This window comes from Chlorocebus sabaeus, chromosome 1 (assembly GCF_047675955.1).
Source record: "Chlorocebus sabaeus isolate Y175 chromosome 1, mChlSab1.0.hap1, whole genome shotgun sequence".
Lineage (NCBI taxonomy): Eukaryota > Metazoa > Chordata > Mammalia > Primates > Cercopithecidae > Chlorocebus > Chlorocebus sabaeus.
Window position 1 is genome coordinate 8,028,678 of NC_132904.1, and position 18,059 is coordinate 8,046,736.

Here is an 18,059-nt window from a genome sequence, read left to right on the forward strand (position 1 = left end):
TTGGGAGGCTGAGGCGGGCAGATTGCTTGAGTCCAGGAGTTTCAGACCAGCCTGAGCAACATGGTGAAACCCTGTCTCTAAAATCAGCTTGGTGTGGTAGCGCATGCCTGTAGTTGCAGCTACTCAGGAGGCTGAGGTGGGACAATCACCTGAGCCCAGGAAGTCAAGGCTATAGCGAGCTGTGATTGCACCACTGCATTCCAGCCTGGGTGACAGTGAGACTCTTATCTCAAAAAAAAAGAAAAAGAAAAAAGAAAAGAAAAGAAAAAAGGAAGAAAGAAAAGAAAAAGAAAGAAGAAAGGAAGAAAGAAAGGGAGAGAGAGAGAAAGAAAAGAAAGAGAAAGAAAAGAAAAGAAAGAAAGAAAGATGGAAAGAAAGAAAGAGAGAGAAGAGAGACAGCAGGTGAGCGAGGGAGAGAGGGAGGGAAAGGAAAGAAAGGAAGAAAAAGGAAGGAAGGAAGGAAGGAAAGAAAGAAGGGAGGGAGGGAGGGAGGGAACGAAAGAAATAGTTGCTAATCTCTAGGACTAATTTTAGTGTAAGTCCTTTACAGAGAAACTTGCTCTTAAGTCTGGGTGAGGCCAGGCCTACAGGTGGTGGTCGCCTATCACTGGCAATAAGGAAAAGGAGCCCAGTCTACAGGGAATGGCAGAGCCTGGCGTAGCAGAGGCAGGGGGTGCTGGTGGGAATTCACTGCCCCCTGTCTCCACACTGACACAAACACTGACTGAGCAGGACAGAAAGACGGGCTGGGACTATCTCAAATTTTCTATCATGGGCACAAAATTGTTCCTATTTAATTTATTAAAGTACAGAAATAATTTTAAAAACAGATTAGTGGCTGCTTTCTTCTTCCCGTTAGGGCTGAGAGGAACTGCCTGGCACCCAGGGAACTTCACTAGTGAGTACATGTATTGAGAATAATCATAGCCTGACTTCTTACCATTCCAAAAGGGAATCAGAAATATGGAGAAAGAAAAGCTATAAAAAGCCATTGGGTTGGAACTGAAATTACCGATGCGTGCTCATGGTTAGACAGATCTGGACCTAGATCTGAAAGGAGCTGTGACGTGTGTGTAGACACGAGCACATGTGTGCATACAGACAGAGCTCTCTCAGCTCTGTCTGCTCAGTGGGAGTAGACGACACCAAGCTGGGGATATGGGCACTCCCGGTACCCAGATCTTGGTTTCTGAACACCTTTCTCCACTGAAAAGAACCAGGGCTCCTTGGAGAATCTGCTCATTCTGGGGCTGGGTCAGGGAAAGTACAAGATGAGCCTGAAATGTTTTGTACCAGAAAGTATGGTAGGATGTAAAGAACGATGAGATACAGTACAAAAGACTCGAAGCTGGCATGAAGGGGCTCCCACGGGCCAAACCTGGCAAGTCTGTGCATCAAAATAAAAAAATGATAGTAGCAGATTCAGCCCCATCAAATAAAACAGGAATCCGCGGTCCATAACTGACACAAATAAATGAGAGCAAAGGAAAAGCACTACCTTACTACAGAAAGCCAATTAATGAGGCTGGGAGCAGTGGCTCACACCTGTAATCCCAGCAGTTTGGGAGGCCAAGGCAGGCGGATCACTTGAGGCGAGGAGTTCAAGACCAGCCTGGACAACATGGTGAAACCCCGTCTCTACTAAAAATACAAAAAAGTTAGCTGGGCCTGGTGGCGGGCCACTGTAATCCCAGCTACTCTGGAGGCTGAGGCAGGAGAATCACTGGAACTCGGGAGGTGGAGTTTGCAGTGAGCAGAGATTGTGCCAGTGCACTCAAGCCTGGGTGATGAAGTGAGACTCCCTCTCAGGGGGAAAAAAAAAAAAAAAAGCCAATTAATAAATATGTAAGGAACGGTGGGATTAGAAATTCACTGTCTGGTAAGCATCAAAGTATAGTGATGACCAATTAAGGCAAGAATCATGAATAGATGCTAAAACCAGTAGGTGAAAATGTGATAAAGAAAAAGATAAGTTACCTACCTTTTTCTCCCCATAATATATTTATCTCCCCGTAAAATATTTTTTTCCAGTAAGTAAAAATGCTTATTAATTAACTTTGTGGTGGAAAAACCCTGCAGACTCCATGTTAACCAAGTGATAATATCAGGCCGGGCACAGAGGCTCATGCCTGTAATCCCAGCACTTTGGGAGGCCGAGGAGGGAGGATTGCTTGAGCCTAGGAGTTTGAGACCAGCCAGCTTGGACAACACAGCAAGACCTTGTCTCTTAAAAAAAAAAAAAAAAAAAGAAAGAAAGTAAAGGCTGGGCGCGGTGGCTTACACTTGTAATCTCAGGACTTTGGGAGGCCAAGGCAGGCGGATCACAAGGTCAGGAGATTGAGACCATCCTGCACAACATATGAAACCCAGTCTCTACTAAAAATACAAAAAAAAAAAAAAAATTAGCTGGGCATGGTGGTGCACGCTTGTAGTTCCAGCTACTCGGGAGGCTAAGGTAGGAGAATCACTTGAACCCAGGAGGTGGGGGTTACAGTGAGTCGAGATCATGCCACCACACTCCAGCCTGGTGACAGAGTGAGACTCTGTCTCAAAAAAAAAAAAAAAAGTAAAAATAAAAAAAAAAAATTAAAAGTTAATATCCCCAGGAAAGGAACCAACTGACATCAGGTGCTGCCTAAGCTGCACTGAGAACAGAACACTTCTGTGGTAATGCTGCCAGAAACACACAGATGGAATCTAATCTTGAGGCAACATCAGGCGAACCTGGACTGAGGAGTATTCAAGAAAGTAACCAGCCTGTGCGCTTAAAAAATGTCAAGGTCATGAAAGGTAAGCAGAACCTAGGGGCTGCTGCAGACTGAAGGGAACAAAGGACACAGTGACATGCAGCACGTAATCCTAGATCAATCCCAGCCCCATAAAGGGGATGGATCACTGAGACACTCAACACAATTGGAACAGGGACTGTGAGTTAGATGGCAATCTTATCTTAATGTTAGTGACCTGATCTTGATGGTGGCAGGGAGTTTAGACAGCAGAGTATTCTCATGTTAAGGAAGTTAACATGGCACAGTATTAACGTGTAATGGGGCGTTGTGCCTGCAACTTACTCTCAGAAAGTTGGCTCAGAAAATAATACCTAACAATATGTCTATGAGGAGAGAGTAAGAAATGTGGTAATATGTTAAAGAACTTGGATGAATCCACATATGGGAATTCTTCGTACTATTCTTGTAACTTTTCTGAAAGTTTGAAATTTTATGTAATTTTTTGAGCTTTACCTTTTTAAAAGTTAAAACTTTTCATGAAGGAAAAGTACTTGATAAAAACAAGTATATTCTGAATTTCCAACAAATAATTAACTTGTAAAACAGAATTAAGCACCTAGCCAGCAGGCTGGGAAAATCATCTGGAAGACTCAAATGGCTGGACTGGTGTCTCCCATGGGCTCTGTGACTCAAAGGCCAACAGTCTGGAGACTGTGTTCCTCTCACCTCTGCCATGTTGATGAGTCCCACGGCCAAGGTCTTATAGCCCAAGATGGTCCGATTCTTGTAACGTTTTCTCCGTTGCAGCATGATCTGCAGCTTGTTGGCATCTCGCTTAAGGAAATGAGGGTACTATGAAATATAAAACACAGAGTCAAGGATGGTTAATGGGCAGCTGGGTCCTTGAGGGGTTCTAGAGGACATACAATCTTTCTGTGCTTCAATTCTTCCTCTCTGTAAAAGGGGACAATCAGGGTTGAAAGGAGAGCCATGAAGTTGCTGCTGGTGGAGCTGATTCAGCTTGGTGCCTGGCTTCCACGCCACGGCCCTGGGGTCCACACCCGTTCAGAAAACTGTCTCTTTCCTTGCCACTTTATCAGGTGTTTTCTCCGTGTGTTTCAATTCGGGCATGGAATTACTGGAATTATGATGAGAGGGACACTGACTAGGAGGGATAAGGAGTAGAGGGGAAGGACGGAGAACCTGATGTGGAGGCTGAAGGTGGCACAGTCCACGGGGGGTGTGAGGATCACTAAGGAGAGGTGATGGGGTGTAGCAGATGGCTAACAATTGTTAGCCAAGGCAGAGGAAGGGAAGGAGCCATGGTGCCTACCCAGGTTTCCACACCCTTACCGTGGATGGCTAAGGGTTTGCTTTGGCTCTTCAGGCCAGCCATAAACCTCCAGGTGACTTTTATTCATTCCCACCCAAGTTGGGGAATTGGGGCTCTGGGATAAAACAGTCTCTGGGTTAGCGGACTGTCTGGGGACTAGCCAGGATATAGCATCTTAGGGGTCTAAGATTAGGAGAGTCTCACCTGGAGGGAGAAGGTTAATTGGAGCTCTGTTTCTACCAGTCCACTAGCTGGAAGGATGATCTCGTTGGAGCGAAGAATTCTTTTTGAACCCTGAAACCGAGAAGAAAAGTCTGTTTGGCCAGGCGCAGTGGCTCATGCCAGTAATCCCAGCAGTTTGGGAGGCTGAGGCAGAAGGACTGCTTGGACTCAGGAGTTTGAGACTAGCCTGGGGCAACATAGTGAGACTCCTGTTTCTGCAAAAAATAAAAAATTTGTCTGGGTGGGGGTACACATGCCTGTAGTCCCAGCTACTCAGGAGGCTGAGATGCGAAGATCACTTGAGCCTGGGAGTTCGAGCCTGCAGTGAGTCATGATCCTGCCACTGCACTCCAGCCTGGGTGACAGAGCGAGACCCTGCCTCAAATAATATTAATAATAAAAAGAAAAAAAAAATCTGTCAAAGCTGTGTCACCAAAAATCAGACCAAAAGAAATACTATGTTTGCAAACAACTTCTAAACTCTACAAGCATTCTTTAAAAAAAAAAAAAATTAAATTTTATTTTTTTTTGAGACAAGTCTCATTTTGTCGCCCAGGTTGGACTGCAGTGGGTGATCTTGGCTCACTGCAACCTCCGCCTCCTGGGTTCAAGCGATTCTCCTGCCTCAGCCTCCTGAGTAGCTGGGACTACAGGTGCCTGCCACAACGCCCGGCTAATTTTTTTTGTATTTTTAGTAGAGACGGGGTTTCACCATGTGCTGGCCTTGAACTCCTGACCTCAGATGATCAGCTCGCTTCAGCCTCCCAAAGTGCTAGGATTACAGGCATGGGTCACCACATCCGGCCCAAACATTCTTACCAGTCCAAATATTTCATGAATCCTTACTGTACTTATTTGAATCAAGCCTCTACCATAAGTCTGATTTTACATGTATGATTCTGTAGGGTGCATAAAGGGTTATCACAGCAAAATGATTTGTTAATGCCTGCGAGTTCCCAGCACTCCTGGGGAAGAGGCCAGTAGTGTCTGCCTCCAGGGTGTGTATGACCCTCCCTGCCCACTGTTCCTTTCCCCCCCCCCCCCAAGAACTTTCTCTTTAACCTCCCCACCCTCCAAACCGAGTATTTGGGTTAGACAGCCCTCTTACTGCCATGTTGGTCGGGCTGGCCTCGAGCTCCTGACTTCAAGTGATCCTCCCTCTGACTCCCCAGGCACACTGTCTTGTCTCTGGGCTTTTCATGTGCTTTTCTTCTCTTCTTGGATGCTTTTTTTGGCTTCTGAACACACGTAACCAACTCATCTTTCAGATCTCAGCTGATTTTTTTTTTTTTCTTCCAGGAACTTCCTCTTTAACCTCCCCTGCTCCAAACCTAATATTTGGGTTAGACAGCCCTCTTACTGCCAGTTACTGAATCTCACTAAACTTCGAGATCTATAAGACAAAGATATGTCTTGTTCAATATGATTCCCAGCACACAAATAAACGGTGTTGAATAAATTTGTCTAAAAAAATATAAGCAGTTTTAAAATTAATACCAAAAATAAAAAAACCCCACAACATCCAAAGTTGGTAAGGATGTGGTAGGATTTCCAAATTCATTCATTGTTGAAGCAAAGTAAATTACAGTAACCCTTTTAGAAAGTAGCCTGGCAAAAAAGAAACATTTCCATTCAAAAATTGTAATCCAAAACAATAAATTCTAAGGGCATGATTTTTATATATTATTTTCTTTTTTCCCCCTTGATCCCATGACCTTGGAGGGAATGGTTTTTTTCTTTTTCTTTTTAAAATAAAAAAAGAGACGAGGTCTCACTATGTTGCCCAGGCTGGTCTTTAACTTCTGAGCTCAAATAATCTTCCCACTTCAGCCTCCCAAAGTGCTAGAATTACAGGCCATCACATTGGGCCAGGAATGAGTTTTAAAAAGAAGAAAATCTGTAAACAAGGAGCTGTTCGTTGAAACACTATTTTTACTATTTTTATTTTTTACTTGTAGAGACGGGGTGTCACTATATTGCCCAGGTTGGTCTTGAACTCTTGGGCTCAAGCGATCCTCCTGCCGTGGCCTCCCAAAGTGCTGGGATTACAGACTTGAGCCCCACACCCATCTCTGTTTATAATTGATGACAAGTTTTGAGCTGCTCATCTCTCATCTTTGGCAAAGCTATGATTACTCTGGGAGTTGTTTCTGTTGAAATGGTACTATGCTGTGGTGCTGACCCTTAGGGGAAAATTCCACACATGGAAAAATGCCTCGGCCACTCATGAGGCCAAAATGAGACCAAGGAAGTGGAGCCCTGATGGTTATGTCATTCTATAGTGATGCCGCCTATGGGTAACGGCCACAGGGGGAAGGCTGGGTATAAAATCAGCAGAAGGCTGGGTGTGGTGGCGCCTGTAATCCCAGCACTTTGGGAGCCCAGGAGTTCGAGACCAGCCTGAGCAAAACTGGGAAACCTCGTCTCTACAAAAAATACAAAAATTAGCCAGGCATGGTGGCATGCACTTCTAATCCCAGCTACTCAGGAAGCTGAAGTGGGAGAATCGTTTGAGCCTAGAAGGCAGAGGTTGCAATAAGCCAAGATCATGCCGGGCGCGGTGGCTCACGCCTGTAATCCCAGCACTTTGGGAGGCCAAGGCGGGCGGATCACGATGTCAGGAGATCGAGACCATCCTGGCTAACATGGTGAAACCCCGTCTCTACTAAAAATACAAAAAAAATTAGCCAGGCGTGGTGGCGGGCGCCTGTAGTCCCAGCTACTCTGGAGGCTGAGGTGGGAGAATGGCGTGAACCCGGGAGGCGGAGCTTGCAGTGAGCCAAGATCACGCCACTGCACTCCAGCCTGGGGGTCAGAGCAAGACTCCCATCTCAAAAAAAAATAAAAAAATAAGCCAGGATCATATCATTGCACTCCAGCCTGGGCAACAGAGCGAGACCCTGTCTCAAAAAACAACAACAAAAATAAAATAACAGCAGAAGCACAGTCAGCCCACACACAGGCCAGGGCCTCAGGACTCCTGGAAGCTCGAGCGCTACAGTGGCAACTGAAGACTGAATGCATCAAATAAACTATAAAAAGCAAAACTGACAGCCACTCTCTCCCACAGGACTTTCCACACGACTTTCCACACATTTATGAAATTCATGCCACAACTGGAAATTTGAACACTGATTTCGTGATATTAAGGTTTTTGTTTTGTTATTTTAGAGTCTTGCTCTGTTGAGTAGGCTGGAGTACAGTGGCGTGATCTCGGCTCACTGCAGTCTCCGCCTCCCAGGTTCAAGTGACTCTCTTGCTTCAGCCTCTCGAGTAGCTGGGATTACAGGTGCATGCCATCACGCCCGGCTAATTTTTGTATTTTTAGTAGAGACGAGGTTTTATAATGTTGGCCAGGCTGGCCTCGAACTCCTGATCTCAAGTTATCCACTTGTCTTGGACTCCCAAAGTACTGGGATTATAGGCGTGAGCCACCGTGTCTGGCCAAGGTGTGATAATGGTATTGTGGTTTTGTTTAAAAATACTGCCTACATTTTTTAATTACATATTGAAATATTTGTGGGTGAAATGCTATGATGTATGGATTACCTCAAAATAACACTGGTGAAGGGAAACAGATGGGGACACAGATGAAACAAGACTGGCGATGAGTTGATAACCATTACAGCTTGGAAAGGGGATCGAGGGAATTGTAAACTACTCTGTCTACTTTTGCATGTTTGAATTTTTTCCAAAATAGAAGTTGAAAAAAGTAATAAGTGCTTAGGATTCTTTTCAGATTTCTCGGCTCAGAGCATATATTCATAGAATATGAAGGCCTTAGGGCCTGGTCCTGGCTCTTCCCTCTGCCTGGAAGGCTCTTCTTCCAGATACCTGAACGGCCCTCACCTCCCTCAAAGTCTTTAGGTAAAAGTCATCTTCTCAACCAGGTCTACCGTGACCACCGTAGGGAATCTGTTAACTTCCTCCACCCCAGCCCTCTCCATCCCCTTTATCTTTTTTATTGTCACTATCAGACATCACCTTCCAATAGCAGTAGCCTCATTATACAATTATATGAACTCTCACCACCCAAGTATATGCTCTAAATACCTGTAAAACTTTCTATCCCAAATTCACTATCTGAATTTCAAACTCGCTAGAAGGAATCTGCATGTGCAGGTAGCAGGATGCAGAGTGCAGTGTGTCACGGGATCACAGCCAGGTCCGGCCCTTTCAAGCATGGTGCGCTACTGTCCTTGTCTTTCCTACCCTTCCCCAAGGGTTTAGCTTTCATGGGTTCCAGTATTTGCCTCTTCCAGGTGCCTGGGGCACTACCAACCAGGGTCCAATTTCAAAATTATTTTTAATATACTTTTGTATCATTTGTTTATCTATATAACAGTATATCTTCATTTGCAGTAAAGAAGCAAAACCATTTATATCTAAATATTAAAATACATTATAGCACATTAAAATATTCATTAATATATTTTAAAAATTAGGTTACAGGTGTTTTATTACTATTATTCTGAGACGGAGTCTCACTATGTTGCACATGCTATAGTACAGTGGCACAATCTTGACTCACCGCAACCTCCGCCTCCCAGGCTCAAGTGATTCTCCTGCCTCAGTCTCCCAAGTGGCTGGCACTACAGGAGTGCGCCACAACGCCCAGCTAATTTTCATATTTTTAGTAGAGATGGGGTTTCACCATGTTGCCCAGGCTCATCTTGAACTGCTGACCTCAGGTGATCCACCTGCCTTGGCCTCCCAAGTGCTGGGATTTACAGGCACGAACCACTGCGACTAGCCAGGTTACTGGTGTTTTAAATGCTTTTTATTTAAACCAAAAATTCTTATCATATAGATGTTTAACAGTATTGTTGCTGGGTGTGGTGGCTCACATCTATAATCCCAGCACTTAAGGAGGCAGAAGTGGAAGGATAGCTTGAGCCTAGGAGTACAAGGGCTGCCTGGGCAACATAGTGAGATCCCATTCTTGAAAAAAAAAATTAAGAGTATTATAGTGATATTTGAGGAAACTGGTTGGGGTTTCTTGGATGTCTGAAGATAAACTATTATTTTTCATTTATTCTTTATTTCAATTTTTTAATAATTTTTATGGGTATATAGTAGGTATATTTATGAGGTACATAAGACATTCTGATCAGGCATACAATGTGTAATAATCACATCAGGTTATATGGGGTCCATCACCTCAAGCATTTATTGTTTGTTTATGTTACACATATTCCAATTATACTTTCAGTTTTAAATGTACTATAAATTAACATTGACTGTAATCGCCCTGTTGCAATATAAAATATCACAGATCTTTAAAACATTTTTAAAAATTTTTATAATTAAAAATTTTTTTTGGCTGGGCGTGGTGGCTCATGCCTGTAATCCCAACACTTTTGGAGGCCGAGGCGGGTGGACCACCTGAGGTCAGGAGTTCAAAAGCAGCCTGGGCAACATGGTGAAATCCCGTCTCTAACTAAAAATACAAAAATTAGCTGGGCATGGTTGTGCGTGCCTGTAATCCCAGCCACTTGGGAGGCTGAGGCAGAAGAATCACTTGAACCTGGGAGGTAGAGGCTGCAGTGAGCTGAGATTGTGCCATTGCATTGCAGCCTAGGCGACAAGAGCGAAACTCCATCTCAAAAAAAAAAGTTTTAAAAAAATAGAGATGGGGCCAGGCGTGATGGCTCACGCCTGTAATCCCAGCACTTTGGAAGGCCAAGGTGGGTGGATCAGGAGGTCAGGAGATCGAAACCATCTTGGCTAACATGGTGAAACCCCATCTCTACTAAAAATACAAAAAATTAGCCAGGTGTGGTGGTGGGCGCCTGTAGTCCTAGCTACGCAGGAGGCTGAGGCAGGAGAATGGTGTGAACCCGGGAAGCGGGGCTTGCAGTGAGCCAAGATCGTGCCACTGCACTCCAGCCTGGGCAACAGAGCAAGACTCTGTCTCCAAAAAAAAAAAAAAAAATAGAGATGGGGTTTCACTACAGTGCTCAGGCTGGTCTCAAACTACTGGACTCAAGGGATCTTCTCACCTCAGCCTTCCAGAGTGCTAGGATTACAGGCGTGAGCCACCATGCTTGGCCAAATACCAGATCTTATTCATTCTATGTTTTTGTATCCATTAACTATTGTCACTGCCCCACTGCCCATACAAACCTGTGGTAACCATCATTACACTATCTCCATGACTTTAATTTTTAACTCCCAGAAGTAGGTGAGAGCATTCAAAGTATGTCTTTCTGTGCCTGGCTTATTTAACATAATATCCTCCAGTTCCATCCATGTTATTGCAAATGACAGGACCTCATGCTTTTTTATGGCTGCATAGTACTCCATTGTGTGTATGTACCATTTTCTTTATCAATTTATCTGTTGATGGACACTTAGGTGCTTCCAAATCTTGGCTATTGTGAATAGTGCTACATGGGACTATTCTGGTTTTTTGAGGAACCTCCATACTATTTTCCATATTCACTGTACTAATTTACATTCCTACCAACAGTGTATGAGGGTTCCCTTTTCTCTACATCCTCACCAGCATTCACTATTGCCTGTCTTTTGGATAAAAGCCATTTTAACCAGGGTGAGATGATATCTCATTGTAGTTTTGATTAGCATTTCTCTGATAATCAATGATGTTGCACACCCTTTTCATAGGCCTATTCGTCATTTGTAGGTCTTCTTTTGAGAGACGTCTATTCAGATCATTTGCCCATTTCTTAATAGGATTATTAGATATTTTCCTGAGTTGTTTGAGCTCCTTACATATTCTGGTTATTAATCCCTTGTTGGATGGACAAGGGATCCCTTGTTGGCCTCTCAAAGTGCTGGGATTACAAGCATGAGCCACTGCGCCTGGCCCAGAAGCTTTTTAACTTGATGTGATCCCATTTGTCCATTTTTGCTTTGGTTGCCAGTGCTGGGTATTACACAAGAAATCTCTGCCCAGATCAATTTCCTAGAGAGTTTCCTCAATGTTTTCTTTTATTTTTATTATTTTAGTGGCCAAAGCAGTTGGAAAAATGTTTTCTTTTAGTAGTGTCATAGTTTCAGGTATTAAAGTATCCAGTCAATTTTTATCTGATTTTTGTATATAGTGAGAGATAAGAGTCTAGTTTCATTCTCTGCATGTGGATATCCAGTTTTTCCAGCATCATTTATTGAAGAGATTGTCCTTTCCCCAATATATGTTCTTGGTACCTTTGTTGAAAATTAGTTCACTGTAGATGTATGGATTTACTGCTAGATTCTCTATTCTCTTCCATTGGTGTAGGTGTTTGTTTTCATGCCAGTATCATGCTGTTTTCGTTACTATAGTTCTGCAGTATAATTTGAAGTCAGATAATGTGATTTCTCTAGGTTTCTTCTTTGTGCTCAGGATGGCTTTGGCTATTCTGGGTCTTCTGTGGTTCCATATACATTTTAGGATTGTTTTTTCTATTTCTATGAAGAATGTCATTGGTATTTTGATAAGGATTGCATTGAATCTGTAGATTGCTTTGGGTGGTATGGACATTTTAACAATATTGATTCTTCCAATCCATGAATACGGAATATCTTTCCACTTTTTGTGTCCTTTTAAATTTCTTGCATCAATGTTTTACAGTTTTTAATATAGAGATCTTTCACTTCTTTGGTTAAGTTTATTCCTAGGTATCTTATTTCACTTGTAGCTCTTGTAAATGGGATTACTTTCTTGATTTCTTTTTCAGATTGTTCACTGTTGACATATAGAAATACTATTGATTTCTGTATGTTGATTTCGTATCCTGCAACTTCACTGATTTTATCAGTTCTACTAGTTATTTTGTGAAGTGTAGGTTTTTCCACATATAAGAGCATATCATCTGCAAACAAGGATAATTTGACTTTTTCCTTTCCAATCTGGATGCCTTTATTTCTTTCTTTTGCCTGACTGCTCTAGTTAGCACTTCTAGTTATTATACTGAATAACAGTGGTGAAAGTGGGGATCCTTGTCTTGTTCCAGATCTTAAAGGAAAGGCTTTCAGATTTTTTTCTCTGTTCAGTCTGATACAAGCTATGGGTCTGTCACATATAGTTTTTATTGTGTTGAGGTATGTTTCTTTCATACCCATTTTTTGAGGATTTTTATCATGAAGGCTTGTTGAATTTTATCAAATGCTTTTTCAGAAAAAACTATATATACACATATATATATGTGTATATATATATGTGTGTGTATATATACTCCCCCCACCAGGGATGAGGTTTTGCCATGTTGCCCAGGCTGGTCTCAAACTCTTGGCCTCAAGCGATCTATCTACCTTGGCCTCCCAAAGTGCTGGGATTACAGGCGGGAGCCACAATGCCCAACTGCCATTCAGCATCAATTGAGATTATCACATGGGTTTTGTCCTCCATTCTGTTGATATGATATATCACATTAATTGATTTGTGTATGCTGAACCATCCTTGTGCATCCCCGCGACCTCACTTGGTCATGATGAATGATGTTTTTAATGTGTTGCTGAACTCTATTTGCTAGTATTTTCTTGACGATTTTTGCATCAATGTAATCAGAGATACTGCCCTGTCACTGTCTTTGGTTTTGGTATCAGGGGAATACTGGTCTTATAGATTGAGTCTGGAAGTATTCTCTATGTTTTGCAATAGTTCTTCTTAAATGTCTGGTAACATTCAGTAGTGAAGCTAACAAGGCCTGAGCTTTTCTTTCCTGGGAGACTATGTTGATGGCATCTAGCTATTTTTGTTGTTGTTGTTATTGGTATATTCAGGTTTTGAATTTTTTCATGGTTCCATCTTGGTAGGCTGTATCTTCCCCGGAATTTATCCATTTCTTCTAGGTTTTCCAGTTTATTGGTATATAGCTGCTCACAGCAGCCACTAATGATCCTTTGAATTTCTGCAGTGTCAGTCACCTCTTTTTTCATCTCTGATTTATTTGTGTCCTCTCTTTTTCTTAGTTGGTCTGGCTAAAGGTTTGTCCATTTTGTCTTCTCAAAAAACAACTCTTTGGCCGGGTATGATGGCTCACGCCTGTAATCCCAGCACTGAAGGCCAAGGCGAGCAGATCACCTGAGGTTGGGAGTTTGAGACCAGCCTGGCAAATAAGGTGAAACCTCGTCTCTACTAAAAATACAAAAATTAGCCGTCATGGTGGTGCACGCCTGTAATCCCAACTACTCGGGAGGCTGAGGCAGAAGAATCACTTGAACCTGGGAGGCAGAGGCTGCAACAAGCTGAGATTGCACCACTGTACTCCATCTCAAAAACAAAACAAAAGCAAGACTCCATCTCAAAAACAAAACAAAACAAAACAAAACACACACAAAAACCCAAAAGTTGTTTTGTTGATTTTTTTTTCTTCAAATTTATTTCTGCTATGATGTTCATTATTTCTTTTCTTCTACTAATTTGGGGTTTGGTTTGCTCTTGTTTTTCTAGTTCTTTAAGAAGCATCATTAGGTTATTTGAAGTTTTTCTTCTTTTTTGATGTAGGCACTTTATAGCTATGAACTTCCCCCTTGGTACTGCTTTTGATGTATCCCATAGGTTTTGATATGTTATGTTTCCATTATCATTTGTTTCAAGAAAATTTCAGTTTCCTTCTTAATTTATTCATTGACCCACTGGTCATTTAGGAGCATATGGTTTAATTCCATGTGTGTGTATTGCTTACGAAATTCCTTGTTATTGATTTCTAGTTTTATTCCATTATGGTCAGTGAAGATGCTTGATATTATTTCAACTTTTTTTTTTTTGAGACAGAATCTCACTCTGTTGCCTAGGCTGGAGTGCAGTGGCACAATCTCCGCTCACTGCAACCTCCACCCCCAGGATTCAAACAATTCTCCTGCCTCAGCCTCCTGAGTAGCTGTGACTACAGGTGCCTGCCACCACGCCCAGCTAATTTTTGTATTTTTAGGAGAGACGGGGTGTCACCATGTTGGCCAGGATGATCTTGATCTCTTGACCTCGTGATCCACCCAACTTGGCCTCCCAAAGTGCTGGGATTACAGGCGTGAGTCACCATGCCTGGCCTCAACTTTTTTTTTGAATGTTTAAAGACTTGTTTTGTGACCTAACATATGGCCTATCCTTGAGAATGATCTACGTGCTAAGGAAAAAAAAAAGTGTATTCTGCAGCCATTGGAAGAAATGTTCTGTAAATATCTATTAGGTCCATTTGGTCTATAGTGCAGTTAAGTCTGATGTTTCTTAGTTTATTTTGTCTGGAAAATCTGTCCAATGCTGAAAGTGGGGTGTTAAAGTCTCTAGCTATTGTTGTACTGGAGTCTAACACTCTCTTTAGCTCTAATAATATTTGATTTATATATCTGGGTGCTCCAGTGTTAGGTGCATATATATTTACAATTGTTATATCCTCTTGCTGAGTTGACCCCTTTATCGTTATATAATGACCTTGTCAATTTTTACAATTTTTGTCTTGAAATCTATTTTGTCTGATGTAAGTATAGCTATGCCTACTCTTGTTTTTTTTTTGGTTTCCATTTGCATAGAGTATATTTTTCCAACCCTTTATTTTTAGTCTCTATGTGTCTTTACAGGTCAAGTGTGTTTCTCATAGGCAACAGATGTTTGGGTCATGTTTTTGTTTTTGTTTTTCTGAGACAGCATCTCACTCTATTGCCCAAGGTGGAGTGCACTGACACAATCATAGCTCATTTTAGCCTTAACCTCCTGAGCTCAAGTGATCCTCCTACCTCAGACTCCTGAGTAGGTCTACCACTACACCCAGCTAATTTTTCAAATTCTTTGTAGACACAAGGTTCTACTATGTTGCCCAAGCTGGTCTCAAACCCCTGGGCTCAAGCAATACTTTTGCCTCAGCCTCCCAAAGTGCTGGGATTATAGGCATGAGCCACTGTGCCTAGCTGGGTCTTGTTTTGTTTTGGTTTTTTGAGACAGAGTCTTGCACTGTTGCCTGGGTTGGAGTGCAGTGGTGCAATCTGGGTTCACTGCAACCTCCGCCTCCCAGATTCGAGCAATTCTCCTGCCTCAGCCTCCCGAGTAGCTGGAATTACAGGCGTGCACCACCACACCCAGCTAATTTTTTGTATTTTTAGTACAGATGGGGTTTCACTGTGTTGGCCAGGCTGGTCTTGAACTGCTGACCTTGTGATTTGCCCACCTTGGCCTCCCAAAGTGCTGGGATTACAGGCATGAGCCACCATGCCCAGCTGGGTCTTGTTTTCTAATGCATTCAACCACTGCATGTCTTTTGATTGCAGAATTTTGTTCATTTATATTCAAAGTTATTATTGATACGTAAGGACTTACTATTGCCATTTTGTTGTTTTCTGGTTGTTTTGTGGTCTTCCTTCCTTCTTGTCTTTCTTTTTGTGAAAGTGATTTTCTCGGATGGTATGTTTTAATTTCTTGCTTTTTATTTTTTTGTTTTTTGTGTATCTGTTACAGGGTTTTTTGATTTGTGGTTACCATGAGGCTTGCAAATATCTTACAACCCATTATTAAAAACTGAATGGTAACTTAACTCTGATTGCAAAGACAAAAAACAAAGAAGCAAAGAGAAAACCAATGAAAACTCTACACCTAACTTTATCCCCCCTCCCTCTTTTTTTTTTTTTTTTTTTTTTTTAAGATGGAGTCTTGCTCTGTTGCCAAGGCTGGAGTGCAGTGGTGCCATCTTGGCTCACTGCAGCCTCTGCCTCATGGGTTCAAGCGATTCTCCTGCCTCAGCCTCCTGAGTAGCTGGGATTACAGGCATGTGCCACCATGCCTGACTAATGTTGTATTTTTTGTAGAGACAGGGTTTCACTATGTTGGCCAGGCTGGTCTCAAACTCCTGACCTCAGGTGACCCAGCTGCCTCAGCCTCCCAAAGAGCTGGGATTATAGGCATGAACCACCGCGCCTGGCCCATAGTTATTATTTTTGATAGGCTCATCTTTTAGTCTTCCTACTCAAAATATGAGTAATTTATATACCACAATTACAGTGTTGTGATATTGTGTATTTCTTATTTTTCCCATTTAAATAATAAAATATAGGCTTCTGCCATCCAACATATTTTCAGGAATGGATTAGATTTTAAGGAATGTGGCTGGATACGGTGGTTCTCACCTGTAATCCCAGCCCTTTGGGAGGCCAAGGTGGGTGGATCACTTGAGGTCAGGAGTTTGAGACCAGCCTGACCAACATGGTGAAACCCCATGCCTACTAAAAATCCAAAAATTAGTGAGGTGTGGTGGTGCACGCCTGTAATCCCAGCAACCTGGGAGGCTGAGGCAGGAGAATCATTTGAACCTGGGAGGCGGAGGGTGCAGTGAGCTGAGATCGCACCATTGCACTCCAGCCTGGGCAACAAGAGTGAAACTCCATCTCATAAAATAAAAAAACTTTTAAGGAATGCCTACATATAATTTTCTCATTTATTTTGTTTATTGTTTCTTTCCTTTTACTATAACAATTCTCAAATTTTTGGCCTCAGGACCTTTTACACTCTTTTTTTTGAGACACAGTCTCGCTCTGTTGCCTAGGTTGAAGTGCAGTGGCACGATCTCTGCTCACTGCAAGCTCCGCCTCCCGGGTTCACACCATTCTCCTGCCTCAGCCTCCCAAGTAGCTGGGACTACAGGCACCCGCCACCATGCCCAGCTAATTTTTTGTATTTTTAGTAGAGACAGGGTTTCACCATGTTAGCCAGGATGGTCTCGATCTCCTGACCTCATGATTTGCCCACCTCAGCCTCCCGAAGTGCTGGGATTACAGGCATGGGCCACTGCGCCTAGCCCTTTTTACACTCTTAGAAAGAATCCCAAATAGCTTTTGTGTATGTAGATATATCTATTAATACTTTGTTTATGTAGGTTTATCTATCAACAGTCACATTATGAATTAAAACAGGTATTTTAAAATATTTAATAATCCATTTAAAATTAACAATAAACCTATTATGTGTTTATATACAAAGTTTTAAAATGAAAAATATGTTCCCAAAACAAAAATAATTTAGTGAGAAGACATAGTTTTTTTAAAAAATCATAGCTTTACTGGAATATAATTCAAATACCATACAATTCACCCATTTAAAGTATACAATTCAATGGCTTTCAGTATGTTTAGAGCTGTGCAACCATCGCCAGTCAGTACCAGAACATTCTCATCATTAAACAAGGAAACCTCACATTCTTTAATTATCACCCTCCCCAGTCTGCCCATCTCCCACCATAACCCCTGGCAACTACAATCTACTTTCTGACCCTAGGGATTTGCCTATTTCATATAAATGGAATCATACAATATGTGGCCTTTTGTGTCTTGCTTCTTTGACTTAAGCATTATGTTTTCAAGGTTCATCCATCTGGAGCATGGATATACTTCATTCTTTTTTTTTTTTTTTTTGAGACGGAGTCTCGCTCTGTCCCCCTGGCTGGAGTGCAGTGGCGCGATCTCGGCTCACTGCAAGCTCCGCCTCCCGGGTTCCTGCCATTCTCCTGCCTCAGCCTCCCAAGTAGCTGGGACTACAGGCACCCGCCACAGCGCTCGGCTAGTTTTTTGTATTTTTAGTAGAGACGGGGTTTCACTGTGGTCTCGATATCCTGACCTGTGATCCGCCTGCCTCGGCCTCCCAAAGTGCTGGGATTACAGGCGTGAGCCACCGCGCGCAGCACTTCATTCTTTTTTATTGTCAAATAGTATTCCGAAGCTGTATGACTAGACCACGTTTTATTTATCCATTGATCAGTTGATGGACTTGTATTGTTTCTACTTTTTAGCTTGTGAATAATTCTGTTATGAACATTTGCATGTTAGATTTTGTGTGTTTTCATTTCTCTTGG

General features: G+C 42.4%; 1 protein-coding gene across 1 annotated transcript in view; it reads right to left on the minus strand.

Annotated features, from left to right (window-relative positions):
• PACS1 (phosphofurin acidic cluster sorting protein 1) overlaps positions 1-18,059 on the minus strand; it is a 165,105-nt gene that overhangs the window by 30,131 nt on the left and 116,915 nt on the right. The window contains exons 3-4 of the mRNA XM_007978166.3: positions 4,267-4,356; positions 3,456-3,581 (exon numbers count right to left, since the gene is read on the minus strand). Coding sequence (XP_007976357.2) covers positions 3,456-3,581; positions 4,267-4,356 — 216 coding nt within the window. The remainder of the gene's footprint in view (positions 1-3,455; positions 3,582-4,266; positions 4,357-18,059) is intronic.